Source organism: Benincasa hispida, chromosome 4 (assembly GCF_009727055.1).
Source record: "Benincasa hispida cultivar B227 chromosome 4, ASM972705v1, whole genome shotgun sequence".
Lineage (NCBI taxonomy): Eukaryota > Viridiplantae > Streptophyta > Magnoliopsida > Cucurbitales > Cucurbitaceae > Benincasa > Benincasa hispida.
Window position 1 is genome coordinate 16,239,489 of NC_052352.1, and position 22,612 is coordinate 16,262,100.

General features: G+C 37.1%; 1 protein-coding gene and 1 long non-coding RNA gene across 4 annotated transcripts; both read left to right on the top strand.

Annotated features, from left to right (window-relative positions):
• The first annotated feature begins 13,746 nt into the window (after positions 1-13,746).
• Positions 13,747-14,163, top strand: LOC120076111 (uncharacterized mitochondrial protein AtMg00810-like). Its single transcript, XM_039029889.1, has one exon. The coding sequence runs from the start codon at positions 13,747-13,749 to the stop codon at positions 14,161-14,163; it is 417 nt and encodes a 138-aa protein (XP_038885817.1).
• A 2,677-nt stretch (positions 14,164-16,840) lies between these two features.
• On the top strand, positions 16,841-22,054 carry LOC120074962. Of its 3 annotated transcripts, XR_005481174.1 has the most exons (4): positions 16,841-18,519; positions 18,650-18,884; positions 19,154-21,261; positions 21,428-22,054. It is a non-coding gene; the product is annotated as an uncharacterized LOC120074962 (long non-coding RNA). The 3 variants fall into 3 exon arrangements; XR_005481173.1 differs by having other exon boundaries at positions 18,650-19,022; positions 19,154-22,054; XR_005481172.1 differs by having other exon boundaries at positions 19,154-22,054.
• The last annotated feature ends 558 nt before the right edge of the window (positions 22,055-22,612 follow it).

Here is a 22,612-nt window from a genome sequence, read left to right on the forward strand (position 1 = left end):
GGAAAACAAAAAGTACCACGAAGCTTCATTGATTTGATTTCATGGAGATGATAGATATAATCACTGTGAAAGAAGAAGAAGGTCACGAACGACAATGTTCAAAGGAGGCGACGAACGTGAAAAAGGAAAGTTAATAAAGGGAAAGAGAGGGTAAATTTGGAATTCTAAAAAAAAGAAAGGTTGATTGGTCAATGTTTGCTATAATAGCAAATATTAAAAATGTGGTATATATAATCACATTTTTTTTCCATTTGTATTATTCAATATAAATTTCCTTTAATTAATTTTGTTAATTTAATACCTATTAATAAATTAATAAAAGACCAATTCCATTATAATGAAATTAATTTTATACAATTAATATTTAAATCATATTTTAAACAGTAATTGATTCTCTAATTTCGTTTAATTTTGATAAAATTAAATATTTCAATTGTATCGAATATGATAAATAGAAACCTTAATTGAATTTGAACATTTCAAATTCTAAACCCTAATTTCAAATCTTATCAAGATTACTCAATTTACTAATCCAAATTACGAGCTAGTAGAGGGACCTTATGGACCTACAGATCATGAACTCTAACGGCTTGTAATTAATTGGTTAAACTCTTTAAACTGAATTAATTCTATTCGTTAACTACCAAGACATTCCACTATAGCTCAGTAGTTGTACTCTTCTCAATGTAGATATATTTCTATCCATTTTAATCATAATCGGCAAGTCAATCCTTCACAGGTCATTCGTATTTATAGTTGGGTCAAAGATTATCGTTTTACCCCTGTAAATACATCTTGCTCCTTAAGCTACTACTGTTCCTCCATTGAACAACTGATTTATAGTCCAACTTATAAATCACAGCCCTCTCTTCCATGAAAGGGTGGGCTCTATTGTTCAAGGCAAGGCATCAGCGCTTAAGAGAACAATCCATCTGCTAACCCTAAATGGGGTAAGAGTATATTCCATATTGCAAAGCTAAGTCCCCAACTATCTATTCGGTCTTATCCCTAAAATGGGAGGCTTATTGAGTAGTGTTATTGAACTACTCTCACCTATGCAGATCAAAGGATAATCCCGAATAAATAGGAGTTCATAGTTAGCTCAGGATTAAGATCGAGTTACCCTAGATCATTGAGTTTGAGATAGTTAGTTTTAACGTTATTATAAAAAAAAATGACTCTTTCGAGGTCCGGTCTTTTGCAAACTCATTGCACAGGATGCCCTCACTCACATGTCTCGACATGAATGATATTTGGATCACATCATTTATATTAGTATACAAAATGGGCCGCATCCAATAGTGTCACAAGGATGCGGTACTAATCTCATCCGTATACTTATAGACCATTTTGGCTATATATATTAACACTTAATCCATTTTTATGTTGCCACATAAAGTTAAAGTATTCATGTTATAGCCATGGATTCATTTATTGGATTTTTATAGAAAGATGCGATATCTATAGTAATTTATTGGATAAAAAAACTCAACAACATTTTTATTGATAAATAGAATATGTTAACAACATTTACAAACTGCGAGTTTAGGACATTCTCAACAATATATTGGTTAAAATATTTTCAAATACCTAACAAAATGTTCTAAGGTATATTTTAAATAACCATAGATCGGGAAAAAAATGTGAAACCAACGAAAATAAAAAAAATTCATTAAATACATTTTCTCTCTCCAACTAAATTAAATAAAAGAAAAAATCTCAATAAATAAATGCATTTTCTTTATTTAAAAATCTAAAAAAAAATTTGTATATTTCTTTCATGGCCCATTTATGAGGTTTTAGGTTTCTCACCATGTATAAATTGTTCAAAAAGCTACAAATATATTATATAGAAAAAAAAAAGAGGAAAAGCAATGAATAAAGCCTACGGCTGCCATTGGAGCAATTGTCTTGTCACTGTGTTTTCTTTCCTTGCTTTATCCGTGTTTTCTACTGTCTTTACTGATAGTGGTATAAATGAAATGGGGGCATTTGGAAAGAGAAACTTAGTTTAGAACAAAGGTAATTACAATTATGTAATCAACAACATTCAAAATGGCGTTGGATTCTCTTCCTCCATCCGACCATCCCTCTCGTCCGATTCCTTCATTCTCTCAGAACACATTAGGCCTAATCTCCATCCCCATCATCGACTTCAATCTCCCTGACCAACCTCTTCTCATCCGCAATGTATCCCAAGCTTGTCGCACCTTCGTCTGCTTCCAACTCATCAACCACGGAATCTCATACCCATTATGGGAAGGCTAATGGTGTCGTTGGGGCTGGGCCTGGACGAGGGGGCTCTTAAGAGGAGCATTGGCCCCAATCCGGAGCTGTACTCGTAGGCTAATTACTACTCATCCTGCCCAAATCCTGAGCTCATCTTGGGCCTTGGGGTTCATACTGATGTTGTGTCCATTGCTGTATTGTTCAGTCTCAAGGCCTTGCTGGCCTTCAAATCATGAAAGACCGTCACTGGGTCACTGTCCATCCTATTCCCAATTCTCTTGTCATCAATTTGGCTGATCAAATCCAGGTTTTTTCTTTTTTTCTTTTTTTAATTCCCCTCCATTTTTATACTCCTAGCATTACCAGAAAATCATACTTCGCCCTTTTCTTTTCTTCTTCATTTTGGTCTATATACTTTTAAAACGGTTTTTTATTCATATATACTTTAATTTTAGTTCGTTTTGATCCATATACATTTAACTTCGGTTCATTTTCGTCTTTGTGTCTTAAAAAGCGTATTTTCATTCTTTTGTTAATTTTTATCTCATTTAAAAGATTAAAATGATCACTTTTTGAAAGTTTAATGACTAAAATGAACTAAAACCAAAAGGATAAGATCCAAAATAAATTAAAATTAAAATATAATAATATATGTTTATAATGAGTTCTCTCATCAACTTCAATTACAATAAAGCTTTTCCAAAATTTTTATACTACTCACACTATTTTCTCCAAAATACAAAAATAAATAAATAAGCATGGTATACAAAGATTAAAACATTTATAATTACCATTTGAAACCAAAGTGATGGACTCTTTACTAATCTTATCAAAACATTCTCAATATGGGACCAGTGAATGTATACTAAGTCATGTGAATACTAAGTCTCATGTATACAAAGTATCTGATGACGGAAAAATAGATGTTAATTACTTGACAACTAAAGTTCCATGGACCCAATATGCAATGCATGTTCTTAATGTATACGTTGATTCTCATGCGTCGGTGGTCATGTGTTAGAGTGAACTATGCATTAACAAATGTATGCAATGACCATGCGTTCCTGTCACAAGTTTTCTTGCGCTCACACCAAGTATAACGCAAGTTTCTTGGGTGATCCGAGGTCGAACTCAAGGACTTGTAACTAAATGCTATGTGGTAATGTGCATGCGGCGGTTGAATAAAAGAATGGATGAGAGGTTTTAAACTAACACTACTCCTACTCCTAAGTAACAGACAATGCAATGAGAATATGAATGAGAGGTAGAGACACGACAACCGTTGATGCGTAGTAAATGGATGGAAAAATAGATAAAATGTGAGGATGTCTTCACTGCAACACTGAGCTTGACCGCAAGGGCAACCTCAGCCAACGCAAGATTATTCCTATCTCTATTGGTAGAACAATAAATTACATTGCTTAATGCGACCAACCCACTTACCCTCCCGGGCAGTTAGTTGTTGCTGACTTTACTCAATAGACAAGCGTTGCGTCCACCATATAGACAGGCATTGCTATAACTTCACACTAAGCAAATAAGATTTTCTCACACACTCACGTCAATGCACACCTCTCGGTGGTTTGCTACATGCTTCATATCTCTAATCCACAGATGACTAAGTATGCGATACTCTAGCAATCTCACTAAAGTGATGCAATGAATAGTTAAGATACTAAGTAAAAAGATGGAGATGGAATTGAAAGAAACATAGAAATGCATGACACATAATGTATTAATTCCTTAATCACAAAATGTAATACAATACAATATAAGAAAAGAAGAGAAAATGAAAAGACCAGCTGGAAGCATGTCTTGCTCCAGTAGATGTGGTCAAGGCTGCCGGTGGTGCCATGGATGTGACGGTGGAACTGACTCTCTCGAGATCTAGCTTTGGTCGAAGGCTCTGGTCGTCACTCGGAATGGAGGAAAGGAGATGAAGAACTCAAAGCTTTCTTCTCACGCATTTGTCTGGATCACAAGGATCTGCCCTAGGTGAGAACCTTAAGCAAAACCGTATGGAATAACGATGAAATTTTGCTAAGGGGTTTCTATTTATAGAGCCTGGATCACCAACAACATTAATGGACTGTTCTGATTCTGACATTCGCGACGCGTTAGTCCTTTTCTGAATCTCTGCTGCTAATGGCGTGGTAGGTGAAATGTCGACATCATCTTTTGATTTTCCCGAGATATGCATTGATACGCTCATTCCACCAACCTTGTGTTGACCCCTCTATTATGTGTTATCGTGTAGCCGCAATCGTGCAGTGATCGCATTCGCTTAATACCGCAACTTCTACACGATGACCACAATCACTTGACGATTGCAACTCTTATATGATGGACGTATGCGGCTCATTAATGCAACACCCATGCGTTGATCGAATGCATTCGCCTTTGCGATGGAGAGTTTCTCCGCATACGGTCGTCTATGCGGTAGTCTGGCTTCCGCGTTTGCGTCCACTTCCTGCGTTAACTAAAAAAATAGACAATTGAACGCATAATAACATATAATAATGGGTTAGCCGAGATTCTCAATGTTGAACGCCGCAAGCTCATTTTCTCATGAATTCCTAACATAATTACCGCATGTTCTGCTTAACAGCCCTCATAATTCTAAATAAAAGGCCTAAGATGACATGCATTTCTGCATGTCATCAGTATCCTTTGGAGATCCTTTAGGCTTTGGTTAATTTAGTTAAGCTCTATTCTTAGGGTGTTAATACAATATTTATATCCTTATACAGTTCCTTGTAAAAACACACTTGATAAATACATCTTTATATATCTTTTATAGGGTATCAGAGCCTTGTTAGTTGATTTCTTCCTCTTGTTCTCTGTCATCTCTACCATTCAGTCATCGGCCAACCACCTAGAACTCTCTCTAGTGTAAAGAAGAACCACCCAGATTCCCTGTCCAAAGCCACTGTGAAAAACTCAATCCTTGATCTCCAATGTGAAAAATTCGATCCTCAACCCTGTAGCCTCTGTAAAAACTCGATCCTCGACCCCCTCTGTGCAGAACTCGACCCTCGATCAAACTCGATCCCCGACTCCCAGTCCAGAACTCGATCCTCAATCGAACTCGATCACTGATTTCTTAAAACACTATCCTTGATCCCTTCAGCCAAGTGGCCAAGCCACCAAGCCGCCGAGCCTCCCTTGTTGTATTTAATTTTCTTCTCTTTCCAAGCCGCCAAGCCACATGGAAAAGGATCATGTATTTCGTCCCATTAGTAGTATTCTTGATGGGAAAAATTACATTACTTGGGCCCATCAAATGAAAAGTTTCCTAATCGGGCGTAAAATATGGTGAATCGTCACTGGTGATATTCCCCAGCCAGTCAAGATATCCACTGAGGAAGATGCTTGACTTATTGAACGGTTAGAGGATTGGGACAGCAAAAACCATCAAATCATCACTTGGATTGAAAATACATCTACAGCGACCATTCACGTTCAGTTTGATGTGTTTGATGATGCCAAGAGTTTGTGGGATTTCCTGTCTATCCGATTTTAGTCCGTTGGCTTAACTTACTACTATCAATTGCACAACATTCCGATTACTCTTACTTAGGAGACGGGGCAATCTGTTAATGACTACTTAGCTACACTTTAGCCAGTATGGACACAATTGGATCAAGTTAAAATTAATCTTGATCACCTTCGCCTTATTAAGGTTCTTATAGGACTTCGTCCAGAATATGAGTCGATCCGTGCTGCTTTACTCCACCATAGCCCCCTTCCATCTCTAGATGCAGCAATTTAGGAAATCCTGTTTGAAGAAAAATGTATTGGCATCATTTCTTCCTGGCAATCGGAGGTTGTATTCGCTAGCACTCATATGCCTAGTACTTATGGAGCTCTCTTTTGTAAAAAATTGTAAGCTAACTGAGCATAAGTTAGCGGACTGTCCAAAAGTCGAGTGCATATACTGTCACAAAAGAGGTCCTATTTTGGACAACTGTCCTACAAGACCACTGCGATCATTAGGACATACCTCAAAGTCTCGATCATTTACACCTAATCTTGATTCTGCCTCTACTGTTGCTACTACCTCTTATGCTGCCTCTGAGCCTTCCCCGTCTACTTTTTAAATGAGTGACTTACAAGACTTGCTTAAACAGGTGATTTCATCCAATTCCTTCGCACTTGCGATCTCCCCAGATAATAGATGGCTTCTTGATTCCACTTGTTGCAACCATATGACGTCTGATTTTTCTCTTCTGTCTGCACCTATTCCTGCCAAATCTCTTCCTCCCATTTATGCTGTTGATGGTAATTGCATGACCATATCCCATGTTGGCTCCTTTGACACTTCCCTGTTATAGCTTTCCAATACTTATTGTGTTCCAAATTTGTTCTTTAATCTTGTCTCCATCGGGCAATTGTGTGACCTTAGTTTAATTGTGTTTTTTTTCTTCTATTGGGTGTCAGGTTTAGGATCTGCAGTCGAGACAGACGATTGGTACGGGCCACGAAGTGGGAAGATTGTTTGAGCTCACATCTCTTCGGCTTTCTGTTTGTTCTCTTTTTGCCCTTATCACCGACTCTGCTAACTATCAGTGGCACCTCCATCTTGGTCATATTTCTTCTGAAAAACTTCGTCATTTAATCTCTAGTCATAATTTGAATAATGTCTCCAAATTTGTACCTTTTGGCTGTTTGAATTGCAAACTTGCAAAACAACCTACATTGTCGTTTTCTCAGTCTAATTCTATAAAGCGATAATCCTTTTGACTTAATTTACTCTGATATTTGGGGACCTAATCCTATTTCCACTGTCAGTGGGTATCTTTACTTTGTTTTATTCCTTGATGATTACTCTCGGTTTACCTAGATATATTTCCTTAAACATCGCTCTTCCCTGTCTCAAATATATATTGATTTTGCTAACATGGTTCACACTCAGTTTTCTTGCCCAATCAAAGTTCTGTGTATAGATAACACCTTGAAATATAAGGACTCCAGGCTTCTTTTCTTTCTCACCTAGCAAGGCACTTTTGCGCAGTGCTCTTGTCCTCATACCTCTCAACAGAATGGGCGAGCGGAGTGGAAACATCGTCACATCCTAGATTCTGTCTGGGCCCAACTTCTGTCTGCCTCCTATCCTACAAAGTTTTGGAGTGAAGCCACTCTCACCTCTGTCTACACAATCAATCTTCTTCCTTCATCAGTTCTTCAAAATACTTCTCCGTTTTAACGCTTATATGGTACTTCTCCTGATTACTCGAACCTCACGGTCTTTGGTTGTGCATGTTTTGTACTTATTCGCTTTTATGAACATACCAAATTAGAACCACGTTCTCATCTCTATTGCTTTTTTGGCTATGGAACTGAACACAAAGGTTTCCGCTGTTGAGACCCTCTCTCTAACAGATTGAACGTTTCTCGCCATGTCACTTTTTTGGAGCACACTATATTCTCTAGTGTCTCAACCTTTCATGATTCTCTCTCGAGTCCTCTTCCCTATGATTCTAATGGTTCGTTTGAATTTTCCCCTTCTTCTACATCTTCTGATGATTATGAGCTTGAATAGTTTGTGCCTGTCTTTGTTGACCTTGATTAGCCATCTATCCCACCTGTGGAATCTGGACCTGTTCATGACCCTACCTCTTCTGTTCGACCCTCCACTAGGGTAAGGGCACCACCCACCTTTAAGATTTTCACTGTTTTTCTAATATTAGTTCCTTGGTTGAACTTACCTTCTTTTATGAGACAAATACTAATCCTCTATGGCAGCAAGCTATGAAAGAAGAACTGCAGGCTCTTGATAAAATGCACACATGGGACTATGTTGATTTATCTCTCGGAAAGACACCCATTGGTTGCAAGTGGGTCTATAAGATCAAGACTCACTCTAATGGCTCTGTTGAGCATTATAAAGCTCGGTTGGTAGCAAAAGGATATTCTCAAGAGTATAGGATCGATTATGAAGAGATATTCACACTTGTGGCACGAATGACATCTGTTCGGTGTCTCTTAGCAGTTGCTACAGCTAAACAGTGACCACTTTTTCAAATGGATGTCAAGAATGCCTTCCTTAATGAAGCCTTATGTGAGGACGTATACATGCAACTGTCCCCAGGTGTCTCTTGTCCATCCCAAAAATTATGCCTCCTCTGACGAGCATTGTATGGTTTGAAACAAGCTTTTCGAGCTTGGTTTGCAACTTTTAGTTCCACTGTCATTTAACTTTGATATACGTCCAGTTCTCATGACATGACACTATTTACTCGGCAGAAAACTCATGGTATTGTTCTTATTCTCTTATATGTTGATGATATGATTATAACTGGGGATGATCCTCAAGCTATCTTTGATCTACAATGCTATCTTGGCGAACACTTTGAGATGAAGGACCTGGGTTCACTTAGTTACTTTTTTGGCCTTGAAGTGCCAATGAGCTCTGCCAGTTATTCGTTGTCTCAAGTAAAGTATGCCTCGGATCTTTTGGTGCACTCCAGTATTACTGACTCTGCTACAACTCCAACACCACTCGATCCCAATGTTCACTTGACTCCGTGTGATGGAACTCCACTTGAGGATGCTAGTCTCTATCGCCAGCTTGTCGGCAATCTTATTTATCTGACAGTCACCCGTCCTGACATTGCTTATACTGTTCACATTGTTAGTTAGTTTATGGCTGCCCTTCGGACCATTCATTTTACTACTGTTCTTCGTATTCTTTGTTATGTCAAAGGTACTTTGGGGCATGGACTTCAGTTTTCTTCCCAGTTTTCCCTAGTTTTATCAGGTTATTCTGATGGTGATTGGGCTAGTGATCCTATTAACTGATGTTCTACCTCTGGTTATTGTTTCTACCTTAGTGATTCTTTCATTTCTTGGCGTAGTAAGAAACAGAGCATTATTTCCCATTCTAGTACGAAGTCTGAATATCGTGCTCTGGCTGATGCTACGTCAGAACTCTTGTGGCTTCGTTGGCTTCTTGCTGATATGAGAGTTCCTTAGTCGTCTGCCACTATACTTTACTGTGACAATCGTAGTGCCATTTAGATTGCTCACAATGATGTCTTTCATGAACACACAAAGCATATTGAGAATGATTGTCACTTTGTTCGTCATCATCTCTTGAGCGAAACTCTGTTATTATGCTCTATTTCCACTGATGAGCAACCTGCCGACATTCTCACCAAATCTTTGCCTTCTTGTCGTTTTCTCCAACTACTTAACAAACTCAAGTTGTTCCTACCTTACCATCTTGAGTTTGAGGGAGGGTGTGAATATATACTAAGTCATGTGAATACTAAGTCTCCTGTATATTAGGTCTCATTTAGAGAGTCTTTAGGCTTTGGTTAATTTAGTTAGACTCTATTTTTAGGGTGTTAATACAGTATTAATATCCCTATACAGTTCTTTATAAACACACATTTGATAAATACATCTTTATACATCTTTCACAGGATGATACATTTCTAATATTTTGTCAAATATCCCAATGACACCGTCGTGACCACATTTCTATTTGACTTTATTAATCTGGTTTATAATACCATTTCGACAATTAATTATCAGCCTCAGTGTTGCAGTTTAGTTTTCAATTGTTAGTTAAATATTCAATTGAAAATATATTAGTTCACGGACTTAATTATTATATATAAAGATTTAGGTTAATGATTGATTTCGCCTATATTTTCTCCTAGTTTGGAATTTAAATATGTGAGAGTGGATCTTGTCATTGACTTCTTTTGAACCAATTTTCAGACAGACTATCATACTCATCAATTGGAGGTCATAATGTAATTCATTTCAAAATTAGTAGGAATTAAAATTAAGAACTTTAAAAAATAGATTTTTTTTTATATATGATTTTTTAAACAAATAAAACTGTTGAAGTGTTGTTCTTTTAAAATTATTAGTCTATAAAGAGTGATTTTGATAGCACCACTATATTTTAAAATATCAAAAATGATAGCACCACTATTTTTGATATTTTTGTTTTTTAAAAAAAATAATAAAGCACGATCATATATTTTTAAAAAAGAAAGTCAAACATTATTAATCTGGTTGGATATTAATATTTCAATAAGACTTAGTAAATGTCGAAGGTTCAAATCTTCATTCTCAATATTTTATTTGTTGTAATAAAAAAAATAATTGTAAATTACAAAAAAAAAAAAAAANCCTGTAGCCTCTGTAAAAACTCGATCCTCGACCCCCTCTGTGCAGAACTCGACCCCCTGATCCCCGGTCCAAAACTCGATTGAACTTGATCCCGATCCAGAACTCGATCCAATCCAAAACTCGATCCCCGATTCCTGGTCCAAAACTCGATCCCCAATCTCTAGTCTAGATATTGATCCTCGATCAAACTCGATCCCCGACTCCCAGTCCAGAACTCGATCCTCAATCGAACTCGATCACTGATTTCTTAAAACACTATCCTTGATCCCTTCAGCCAAGTGGCCAAGCCACCAAGCCGCCGAGCCTCCCTTGTTGTATTTAATTTTCTTCTCTTTCCAAGCCGCCAAGCCACATGGAAAAGGATCATGTATTTCGTCCCATTAGTAGTATTCTTGATGGGAAAAATTACATTACTTGGGCCCATCAAATGAAAAGTTTCCTAATCGGGCGTAAAATATGGTGAATCGTCACTGGTGATATTCCCCAGCCAGTCAAGATATCCACTGAGGAAGATGCTTGACTTATTGAACGGTTAGAGGATTGGGACAGCAAAAACCATCAAATCATCACTTGGATTGAAAATACATCTACAGCGACCATTCACGTTCAGTTTGATGTGTTTGATGATGCCAAGAGTTTGTGGGATTTCCTGTCTATCCGATTTTAGTCCGTTGGCTTAACTTACTACTATCAATTGCACAACATTCCGATTACTCTTACTTAGGAGACGGGGCAATCTGTTAATGACTACTTAGCTACACTTTAGCCAGTATGGACACAATTGGATCAAGTTAAAATTAATCTTGATCACCTTCGCCTTATTAAGGTTCTTATAGGACTTCGTCCAGAATATGAGTCGATCCGTGCTGCTTTACTCCACCATAGCCCCCTTCCATCTCTAGATGCAGCAATTTAGGAAATCCTGTTTGAAGAAAAATGTATTGGCATCATTTCTTCCTGGCAATCGGAGGTTGTATTCGCTAGCACTCATATGCCTAGTACTTATGGAGCTCTCTTTTGTAAAAAATTGTAAGCTAACTGAGCATAAGTTAGCGGACTGTCCAAAAGTCGAGTGCATATACTGTCACAAAAGAGGTCCTATTTTGGACAACTGTCCTACAAGACCACTGCGATCATTAGGACATACCTCAAAGTCTCGATCATTTACACCTAATCTTGATTCTGCCTCTACTGTTGCTACTACCTCTTATGCTGCCTCTGAGCCTTCCCCGTCTACTTTTTAAATGAGTGACTTACAAGACTTGCTTAAACAGGTGATTTCATCCAATTCCTTCGCACTTGCGATCTCCCCAGATAATAGATGGCTTCTTGATTCCACTTGTTGCAACCATATGACGTCTGATTTTTCTCTTCTGTCTGCACCTATTCCTGCCAAATCTCTTCCTCCCATTTATGCTGTTGATGGTAATTGCATGACCATATCCCATGTTGGCTCCTTTGACACTTCCCTGTTATAGCTTTCCAATACTTATTGTGTTCCAAATTTGTTCTTTAATCTTGTCTCCATCGGGCAATTGTGTGACCTTAGTTTAATTGTGTTTTTTTTCTTCTATTGGGTGTCAGGTTTAGGATCTGCAGTCGAGACAGACGATTGGTACGGGCCACGAAGTGGGAAGATTGTTTGAGCTCACATCTCTTCGGCTTTCTGTTTGTTCTCTTTTTGCCCTTATCACCGACTCTGCTAACTATCAGTGGCACCTCCATCTTGGTCATATTTCTTCTGAAAAACTTCGTCATTTAATCTCTAGTCATAATTTGAATAATGTCTCCAAATTTGTACCTTTTGGCTGTTTGAATTGCAAACTTGCAAAACAACCTACATTGTCGTTTTCTCAGTCTAATTCTATAAAGCGATAATCCTTTTGACTTAATTTACTCTGATATTTGGGGACCTAATCCTATTTCCACTGTCAGTGGGTATCTTTACTTTGTTTTATTCCTTGATGATTACTCTCGGTTTACCTAGATATATTTCCTTAAACATCGCTCTTCCCTGTCTCAAATATATATTGATTTTGCTAACATGGTTCACACTCAGTTTTCTTGCCCAATCAAAGTTCTGTGTATAGATAACACCTTGAAATATAAGGACTCCAGGCTTCTTTTCTTTCTCACCTAGCAAGGCACTTTTGCGCAGTGCTCTTGTCCTCATACCTCTCAACAGAATGGGCGAGCGGAGTGGAAACATCGTCACATCCTAGATTCTGTCTGGGCCCAACTTCTGTCTGCCTCCTATCCTACAAAGTTTTGGAGTGAAGCCACTCTCACCTCTGTCTACACAATCAATCTTCTTCCTTCATCAGTTCTTCAAAATACTTCTCCGTTTTAACGCTTATATGGTACTTCTCCTGATTACTCGAACCTCACGGTCTTTGGTTGTGCATGTTTTGTACTTATTCGCTTTTATGAACATACCAAATTAGAACCACGTTCTCATCTCTATTGCTTTTTTGGCTATGGAACTGAACACAAAGGTTTCCGCTGTTGAGACCCTCTCTCTAACAGATTGAACGTTTCTCGCCATGTCACTTTTTTGGAGCACACTATATTCTCTAGTGTCTCAACCTTTCATGATTCTCTCTCGAGTCCTCTTCCCTATGATTCTAATGGTTCGTTTGAATTTTCCCCTTCTTCTACATCTTCTGATGATTATGAGCTTGAATAGTTTGTGCCTGTCTTTGTTGACCTTGATTAGCCATCTATCCCACCTGTGGAATCTGGACCTGTTCATGACCCTACCTCTTCTGTTCGACCCTCCACTAGGGTAAGGGCACCACCCACCTTTAAGATTTTCACTGTTTTTCTAATATTAGTTCCTTGGTTGAACTTACCTTCTTTTATGAGACAAATACTAATCCTCTATGGCAGCAAGCTATGAAAGAAGAACTGCAGGCTCTTGATAAAATGCACACATGGGACTATGTTGATTTATCTCTCGGAAAGACACCCATTGGTTGCAAGTGGGTCTATAAGATCAAGACTCACTCTAATGGCTCTGTTGAGCATTATAAAGCTCGGTTGGTAGCAAAAGGATATTCTCAAGAGTATAGGATCGATTATGAAGAGATATTCACACTTGTGGCACGAATGACATCTGTTCGGTGTCTCTTAGCAGTTGCTACAGCTAAACAGTGACCACTTTTTCAAATGGATGTCAAGAATGCCTTCCTTAATGAAGCCTTATGTGAGGACGTATACATGCAACTGTCCCCAGGTGTCTCTTGTCCATCCCAAAAATTATGCCTCCTCTGACGAGCATTGTATGGTTTGAAACAAGCTTTTCGAGCTTGGTTTGCAACTTTTAGTTCCACTGTCATTTAACTTTGATATACGTCCAGTTCTCATGACATGACACTATTTACTCGGCAGAAAACTCATGGTATTGTTCTTATTCTCTTATATGTTGATGATATGATTATAACTGGGGATGATCCTCAAGCTATCTTTGATCTACAATGCTATCTTGGCGAACACTTTGAGATGAAGGACCTGGGTTCACTTAGTTACTTTTTTGGCCTTGAAGTGCCAATGAGCTCTGCCAGTTATTCGTTGTCTCAAGTAAAGTATGCCTCGGATCTTTTGGTGCACTCCAGTATTACTGACTCTGCTACAACTCCAACACCACTCGATCCCAATGTTCACTTGACTCCGTGTGATGGAACTCCACTTGAGGATGCTAGTCTCTATCGCCAGCTTGTCGGCAATCTTATTTATCTGACAGTCACCCGTCCTGACATTGCTTATACTGTTCACATTGTTAGTTAGTTTATGGCTGCCCTTCGGACCATTCATTTTACTACTGTTCTTCGTATTCTTTGTTATGTCAAAGGTACTTTGGGGCATGGACTTCAGTTTTCTTCCCAGTTTTCCCTAGTTTTATCAGGTTATTCTGATGGTGATTGGGCTAGTGATCCTATTAACTGATGTTCTACCTCTGGTTATTGTTTCTACCTTAGTGATTCTTTCATTTCTTGGCGTAGTAAGAAACAGAGCATTATTTCCCATTCTAGTACGAAGTCTGAATATCGTGCTCTGGCTGATGCTACGTCAGAACTCTTGTGGCTTCGTTGGCTTCTTGCTGATATGAGAGTTCCTTAGTCGTCTGCCACTATACTTTACTGTGACAATCGTAGTGCCATTTAGATTGCTCACAATGATGTCTTTCATGAACACACAAAGCATATTGAGAATGATTGTCACTTTGTTCGTCATCATCTCTTGAGCGAAACTCTGTTATTATGCTCTATTTCCACTGATGAGCAACCTGCCGACATTCTCACCAAATCTTTGCCTTCTTGTCGTTTTCTCCAACTACTTAACAAACTCAAGTTGTTCCTACCTTACCATCTTGAGTTTGAGGGAGGGTGTGAATATATACTAAGTCATGTGAATACTAAGTCTCCTGTATATTAGGTCTCATTTAGAGAGTCTTTAGGCTTTGGTTAATTTAGTTAGACTCTATTTTTAGGGTGTTAATACAGTATTAATATCCCTATACAGTTCTTTATAAACACACATTTGATAAATACATCTTTATACATCTTTCACAGGATGATACATTTCTAATATTTTGTCAAATATCCCAATGACACCGTCGTGACCACATTTCTATTTGACTTTATTAATCTGGTTTATAATACCATTTCGACAATTAATTATCAGCCTCAGTGTTGCAGTTTAGTTTTCAATTGTTAGTTAAATATTCAATTGAAAATATATTAGTTCACGGACTTAATTATTATATATAAAGATTTAGGTTAATGATTGATTTCGCCTATATTTTCTCCTAGTTTGGAATTTAAATATGTGAGAGTGGATCTTGTCATTGACTTCTTTTGAACCAATTTTCAGACAGACTATCATACTCATCAATTGGAGGTCATAATGTAATTCATTTCAAAATTAGTAGGAATTAAAATTAAGAACTTTAAAAAATAGATTTTTTTTTATATATGATTTTTTAAACAAATAAAACTGTTGAAGTGTTGTTCTTTTAAAATTATTAGTCTATAAAGAGTGATTTTGATAGCACCACTATATTTTAAAATATCAAAAATGATAGCACCACTATTTTTGATATTTTTGTTTTTTAAAAAAAATAATAAAGCACGATCATATATTTTTAAAAAAGAAAGTCAAACATTATTAATCTGGTTGGATATTAATATTTCAATAAGACTTAGTAAATGTCGAAGGTTCAAATCTTCATTCTCAATATTTTATTTGTTGTAATAAAAAAAATAATTGTAAATTACAAAAAAAAAAAAAAAACTTGAGTAGTGCAATTATCTTGGTGTATCCCAAGTATTGTCCAATAAAATAATGTGACATTTTTGTTAAAAACATAATTTTTTTACTAATATTATTTTTTATGTAGTTAATAAATGGGGAGTATATAAGGGTTAGTGCAGCCTAGGCAGCTCATTGTCAAATATAAATTTGATCTATGAGAAAGTTTGTTAAAAAAAAAATAATAGTATAAAATTTATTCTCCATAATTTTAAAAATTAAAATTTCATCTTTATGATTTGCTAAAACCTCATAAATATTCTCATAAGTTTTGAGTTTAAGTAGTTTACATCGACTTGGTCCATCTCTTGCTGTTGAGATTTTATTTTTTTTATTTTTCAACGTCATATTTTTACCTTATGATTATGTCAATCTGTTGAAATGGTAATTAATTTATTATTTTTATTCTTCAACAATGCTTGAAGAAGTGACCTTGTCATTTAATGTCACCTTAGAATGGTGTGTATTTTATGGTCAAACCAGACCCATATTACAAGTGATGTGTATTTTATTGTTTATAAATTTGGGATTGTTGAGAGCTTATGGTTAATTACATTTAATAAAATAGTATGTAAAGTAGAGAAAGTTACGTAAAAGAAATGGTAATGTTTAATGTTAATGGAGGGGGCAGGTAGTGAGAAATGGAAGGTATAAAAGCGTAGTCCAGAGGGCAGAGTATCGATGGTAATGTTCTATGCTCCCAACCACAACTCTCTCATCAAACCCGTTGAAGAGCTGACCGACGAAGATGAAAACCCCCCTCTTTATAAAGGCTACACATTCAGAGACTTCATGCAAGAATTCCATAGCCAAGGAGGAAGAAGAAGAGTCAAAGAAATTATTGAGCTATCTCCTCCAACCCTCCCTTAAGAATGTATGAATTAGGTTGGGTTGAGTTGAAGATGTTTTTAAGACCACTCGAAATAATTTCAGATTGACTGAATTGACAACCCAAATGACCAAAATAAAGTTTCCAACTCAATCTAACTCAATCCTTAAAATTTAGGTTGGGTTGAATTGTTGGATTATAACTTTTTTTTTTCTTTTTAATTGAATATGTAAGTTTATATAACTAATAACTAAAATCTCATAAAATTTAAATGTTAAACACCAAATATCTATGATATTTATTACAAACTTTAAACAAAGACAAATATGATAACGATTTTAAATGAAAAATATTAAAAAATCACAAATTAATTGATACAAACTAATCAAACTTTAAACAAAGATGTAAATATATTGTTAATATATATAAAATTCGGGTTGGGTTGGGTCAATCTAAATTTTTGTTAGCCAACCCACGACCCAACCTAACCCAACAAAAATAGAATAAGTCGAACCGAACCCAACCCAAGAACAGGTTATTTGAACACCCCTACCTTCCCTTAATAAATAAATTAAATAGGGCCGATGGAGCTATTCTCGAACCAAACCTCATTTATTCACCATATTTTTCATTTAAAATAAGAAAAATATTTAAGTACATTTCAGGCTGGTCTATCCTAATTATCCAATCATAATTTATCACAAGATTTTTTTTACTTCTTTTTTAAAATATTTTTATTCATTAGTTGTGTTAATTGTTATTGTTATAATTGTTGTTGAGTGGTTATAATTTTGTAGGCTTAGTTTACAGATTTTATGTACTTATTTTTAGTGTACTCGTGTATTTTACCAATTAGATATTAAAAAATATAGGGATATACCAAATAGTTTTATACGGTATCAGAATTTTACCGCCTTTCCCGTCCCACTATCGCCACCATGCACCAGCCATTCAGATCCAGCCGACAGCTTCAGACCCAGCCAATGAAAGCACCTCCGTACGCTTCTATAGTTGTCCCACTATCGGCGTCGTGCACCAATCATTCATATCTAGCCGAATCTGATCCGTGAAACTCACTAGCCATTCAGATCTGGAAACCGCTCTCGGATCCAGGCAATGAAGTTGCCTCCGTCCTACCAGACTTCAGGTCACCATCGACCCTGTTCGCCGTCGGCCCTGTTTAGCTTTCCACTGTTGTCTCGTTCTGCCTTCCGATCACAACGGGTCTCGCTCGGTAGTTAGTCCACCCAACGCGTCAAATTCTGATCCACGTACGCTTTAGATCTGAGGAAAAGCCACCGAGCCAACTGAGACGTGCCTCTCCGTGCCGAGCTGAGCCATAATTTGAGTCCAACCATTTTTTGGAGTCATATTTCTTTTGCATCTGTTTGTCTCCATTTAGTTGCTATTCTAACGAAGAAATTGATCTTTTTCGTCCTATTAGCACTGTGTTGGACAACACCAGCTACATCATGTGGGCCTATCAAATGAAGAGGTTCTTGATTGGGTGAAAGTTGTGGTGGATTATTATCGGAGATGTCACTCAACTTGTCCAAAGTATCACTGAAGAAGATAACAAGTTTATTGAGAGGTTAAAGGATTGGGATAGCAAAAATCACTAGATAATCACCTGGTTGAGTAACACTTCCACTCCGACCATTTGTACCCAATTTGATGCATTCCGCATAATTAGAGAGTTTTGGGATTTTTGTCTACATGGTTCCAAACCATTGGTCTAGCTCACTATTATCAGTTGTACTCTACCCTAGTCAGCACCAATTAGGAGGCGGGACAATCCATGAATGAGTACCTGGCTATTCTTTAACCCATTTAAACTCTGTTAGATCAGGCCAAAATTAGCTTAGATCATCTGCTACTCATCAAGGTTCTTATGGGGTTCCGACCAGAATATGAATTTGTTCGTGTTACCTTATTGTATCGTAATCCCTTGCCATCTCTTGATGCTACAATTCAAGAAATCCTCTTTGAAGAAAAAGGCTTAGGTTGGTCTCCTCTCTATCATCGGAGGTTGCTTGCAACCACTCATTCACGCTTTTTCACTAAGTTCACTTTTTGCAAAAATTGCAAATCACATGGTCATAAGTTTTCTAATTGTCTTATCATTGAGTGTAGGTATTGCCACAAACGTGGTCACATTTTGGATAGTTGTCCTACCAGACTGCTTTGCTCCCCCAGTTATACTAATAAGTCAAAGAATTCTACCACGTTTGGCTTTCTACTTGTTGTTGCTGTTGCAACGTCTACTGATGTGACATCTTCCATCCCTCAAAGTCTCCAGATCAGTGATTTTTGGGATTTGCTCAAACAAGTGTTTTCTTCTAGTGCACCTACTCTACTGTCATACTAGGTACATCTTAGCTCATTGATTCGGCTTATTGCAATCATATGACCTCCAACATTGCTCTATTATTTTCCTATACCCCTGTCAAATCACTTCCTCCCATTCACTCCACTGACGGTAACCATATGACCATTTCTCGAATCGGTATTGTTAATACGACAACTATAACCCTCTCCCATACTTATCGTGTCCCCAATCTGACCTTTAATCTTGCTTTTCTTGGTCAATTTTGTGACTTCGGACTTACTGTTTTCTTTTTTCCTCATGGTTGTTAGGTTCAAGATCCACGGACGGGTTAGACAATTGGTATGGGTCACAAGGTAGGAAGATTATTTGAGCTCACAGTCTTTCAGCCATTAGTTCCCCCACTTCTTTTTGTTGCTGTAACTGATGCTGGTACATTTCAGTGGCATCTGCATCTTGGTCATGCATCATCTGACAAGATTCATAATTTAATTTCTATTGGTAGTTTGAATAATTTTTCGCTATTCAATTCGTTTTGTTGTTTACATTGCAAACTTACAAAGCAACTTGCTCTATCGTTTTCTGCTTGTGGCTCACTATGTGATACTCCATTTGGTTTGGTTCATTATGATATATGGGGTCCTGCGCCTACTTCTACTGTCAATGGTTTTCGATATTTTGTGTTATTTATTGATGATTACTTTCATTTTACCTGGATTTACTTTATGAAACATCACTTTTCCTTTACCCAAGTCTACATTGAGTTTTCCAAAATGGTCTACACTTAGTTTTCGCACACTATCAAAGTTCTTCGCACCGATAATGCAATGGAGTATAAGAACTCCCACCTACTTTCTTTCCTCACCTAACAAGGCACTCTTATCCAACGTTAGTGCCCTTATACTTCCCAGCAAAATGGTCGAGCTGAGCAAAAACATTGTCATATCCTGGATTTTGTCCATGCTCAGCTTCTCTCTATGTCTTGCCTTGAGAAGTTTTTGGGTGAGGCTGCCCTTACGTCTGCTTATGTCATTAATTGCCTGCCCTTCACGACTGTTCACAATCTGTCTCCTGTTGAATGGTTGTATGGTACTCTCTCATTCTTACTCTCATATTAAAGTCTTTCAGTGTGTGTATTTGCCCTTCTCCATCCTCATGAACATACCAAACTCAAACCCAGAGCTCGTCTATGTTATTTTCTTAGTTATGAAATTGAGATGATGGGATTCTATTTCTAAAAGGCTTCATATCTCTCGTCATGTCATGTTTTGAGAACATCGTATATTCTCTAGTATATCTTCTTTTCATACTTCTCTCACTAGCCCCCATCCATTCTTCACTGATCCCTCTATTGATCTCTTCCCTATACGTGTTTCTTTGCCTTACTTTTTCTCTCTGTCTGTTCTTGAGCTTGATTCATCTTCTTCTACTGATATGCTCCCAGATTTTCCTTCTACCCCCGATGCGGAATTAGAACCTATATCTGTCATGTCTTTGGTTGAACCTTCCTTTTATCAGGAAACCTATACTAACCCTTGTTGGCAACAAACGATGAATGAGGAACTTCAAGCTTTGGAGAAAATGCATATCTAGGATTTTGTTGACTTACCTCTTGGTAAGAAGCCTATCAGGTGTAAGTGCATTTATTAGATCAAGACTCGCTCTGATAGGTCTATTGAATGGCATAAGGCTCGTCTGGTAGCTAAAGGGTATTCCCAGAAGTATGGTATTGACTATGTAGAAACTTTTATTCCCATTGCCCGAATGACATCTGTTCGAAGCTTGTTAGTCATAGCTGCTGCTAAATAGTGGCTCATTCTTCAAATGGATGTTAAGAATGATTTTCTTAATGACAATCTATTTAAAGAAGTTTACATGAAGCCACTGCCTAGTATTTCTTCTCCATCTCATAAAGTATGTCTTCTTCGACGTGCTTTGTATGGACTTAAACAAGCGCCCCGTGTCTGGTTTGCAACCTTCAGTGCCATTGTCACCTAACTTGGATTTGTCTCAAATGCTCATGACTTAGCTCTCTTTACATGGCGTTGTTCTTCGGCTATTGTATGTGGATGACATGATTATCACTGGTAATGATTCTCATGCTATATCGGATTTACAATGCTATCTAGGAGAATACTTTGAGATGAAAGATTTGGACCTTCTCAGTTATTTTCTTGGTTTTCAAATCTCATCATGTTTTGAAGGGTATAATTTATCTTATGCAAAATATGTGTATGACCTTTTGGCGCATTCTGGTATCACTGATGTTATCATTGCACCAACACCATTGGGCTCCAATGTCCGCCTTACCTCTTTTGATGGTGTTCCTCTCAAGGATCACACTTTGTATCGGCAACTTGTTGGCAATCTCATCTACATAACCGTGACATACCTAGACATTGCCTATGAGGTTCATGTGGTTAGTTAATTCATGTCTACTTTTCGCACTATTCATTTCGCTGTTGTTTTTTGTATTTTGCGATAAAGGCACCATGGGACATGGGCTTTAGTTCTCTTCTCCGTCTTCCTTGGTTCTCTCTGGCTATATTGATGCTGACTAGGTTGGTGATCTTACTCATTGACAGTCCACCACAGGTTACTATTTTTATTTGAATGATTCTCTCATCTCCTGGTAAAGTAAGAAACAAATTGTTGTTTCTCGTTCTAGCACAGAGTCGGAATATCGGGAACTTGTTAATGCTACTTCTGAAGTCTTATGGTTTCGCCGACTTCTGGCTGATATGGGAGCTCCCCAGGTCTCATCCACTATTCTTCGTTGTGAAAATCATAGTGCTATTCAGATTGCGCATATTGATGTGTTTCATGAACTAATGAAGCATATTGAGACTAATTGCCACTTTGGTCATCATCATCTTCAAAGCTCCACCTTGTGCCTTCAAGACATATCTACGACTGAACAACCAATTGATATCTTCACTAAAGCACTCTCTCCTACACGTTTTGGTTAGTTATCTTGAAAACTCAAGTTGGTCTCTACTCTACCATCTTGAGTTTGAGGGGAGATGTTAATTGTTATTGTTATAATTGTTATGGGAGTTGTTGGATGGTTACACTTTTGTAAGCTTAGTTTAAGAATTTTATGTACCTATTTTTAGGTAGTCTTTTGTATATATATAAATACATGTGTATTTTACCAATTAGATATAAAATGTAGTGATATAGTTTTATAATTTGTTGTGTAATGAATGTAAGACGAGATTCATGCATTCAAAAATTGTCCTTTTAAAATATTTGGATTGATTTTTTAGTAAATGAGAGTGGCACATCACAATAAATTATAATAGTTTGTAAATTGTCATGCCATGTTTTTCCCCTTAAATTAATTAAATATGTCATTCTTTCTTCCCTTTTATTTTTAAGAAAGAACATTACTTTCGGACGTGTCTTTTTGCACTATATATAATCCATTTGATGAGTATGGACAATATAGACTTTATCCACCTGCCACCTTCATGTATGGATGATTGATGTCACTTCAACTTCCTCGCGACCTACAAATTCTCTAGTCCCCCAATATTAAATCTCCCAACTTTTTTTTTTAAAAAAAAAGAACCAAACATATACCATTTATTTTTGGTAGTAAAGGGTAGAGGCGATATCTTTTTCTTTTTCTTGAAAAAAGTAAACATCCTAACGGGAAAAAAAGGACTTTGCATGTGGATATTGCAAAATATTAAGATACTTTAGACTCAAATTAGCTTTTATTTGAGTTGGATTGCATGGAAGATAAGGTTAAGGTTAAGTTACCA

Coding starts and splice junctions, on each gene's coding strand:
- LOC120076111 (XM_039029889.1), top strand. CDS start 13,747: ATGACACTATTTACTCGGCAGAAAACTCATGGTATTGTTCTTATTCTC.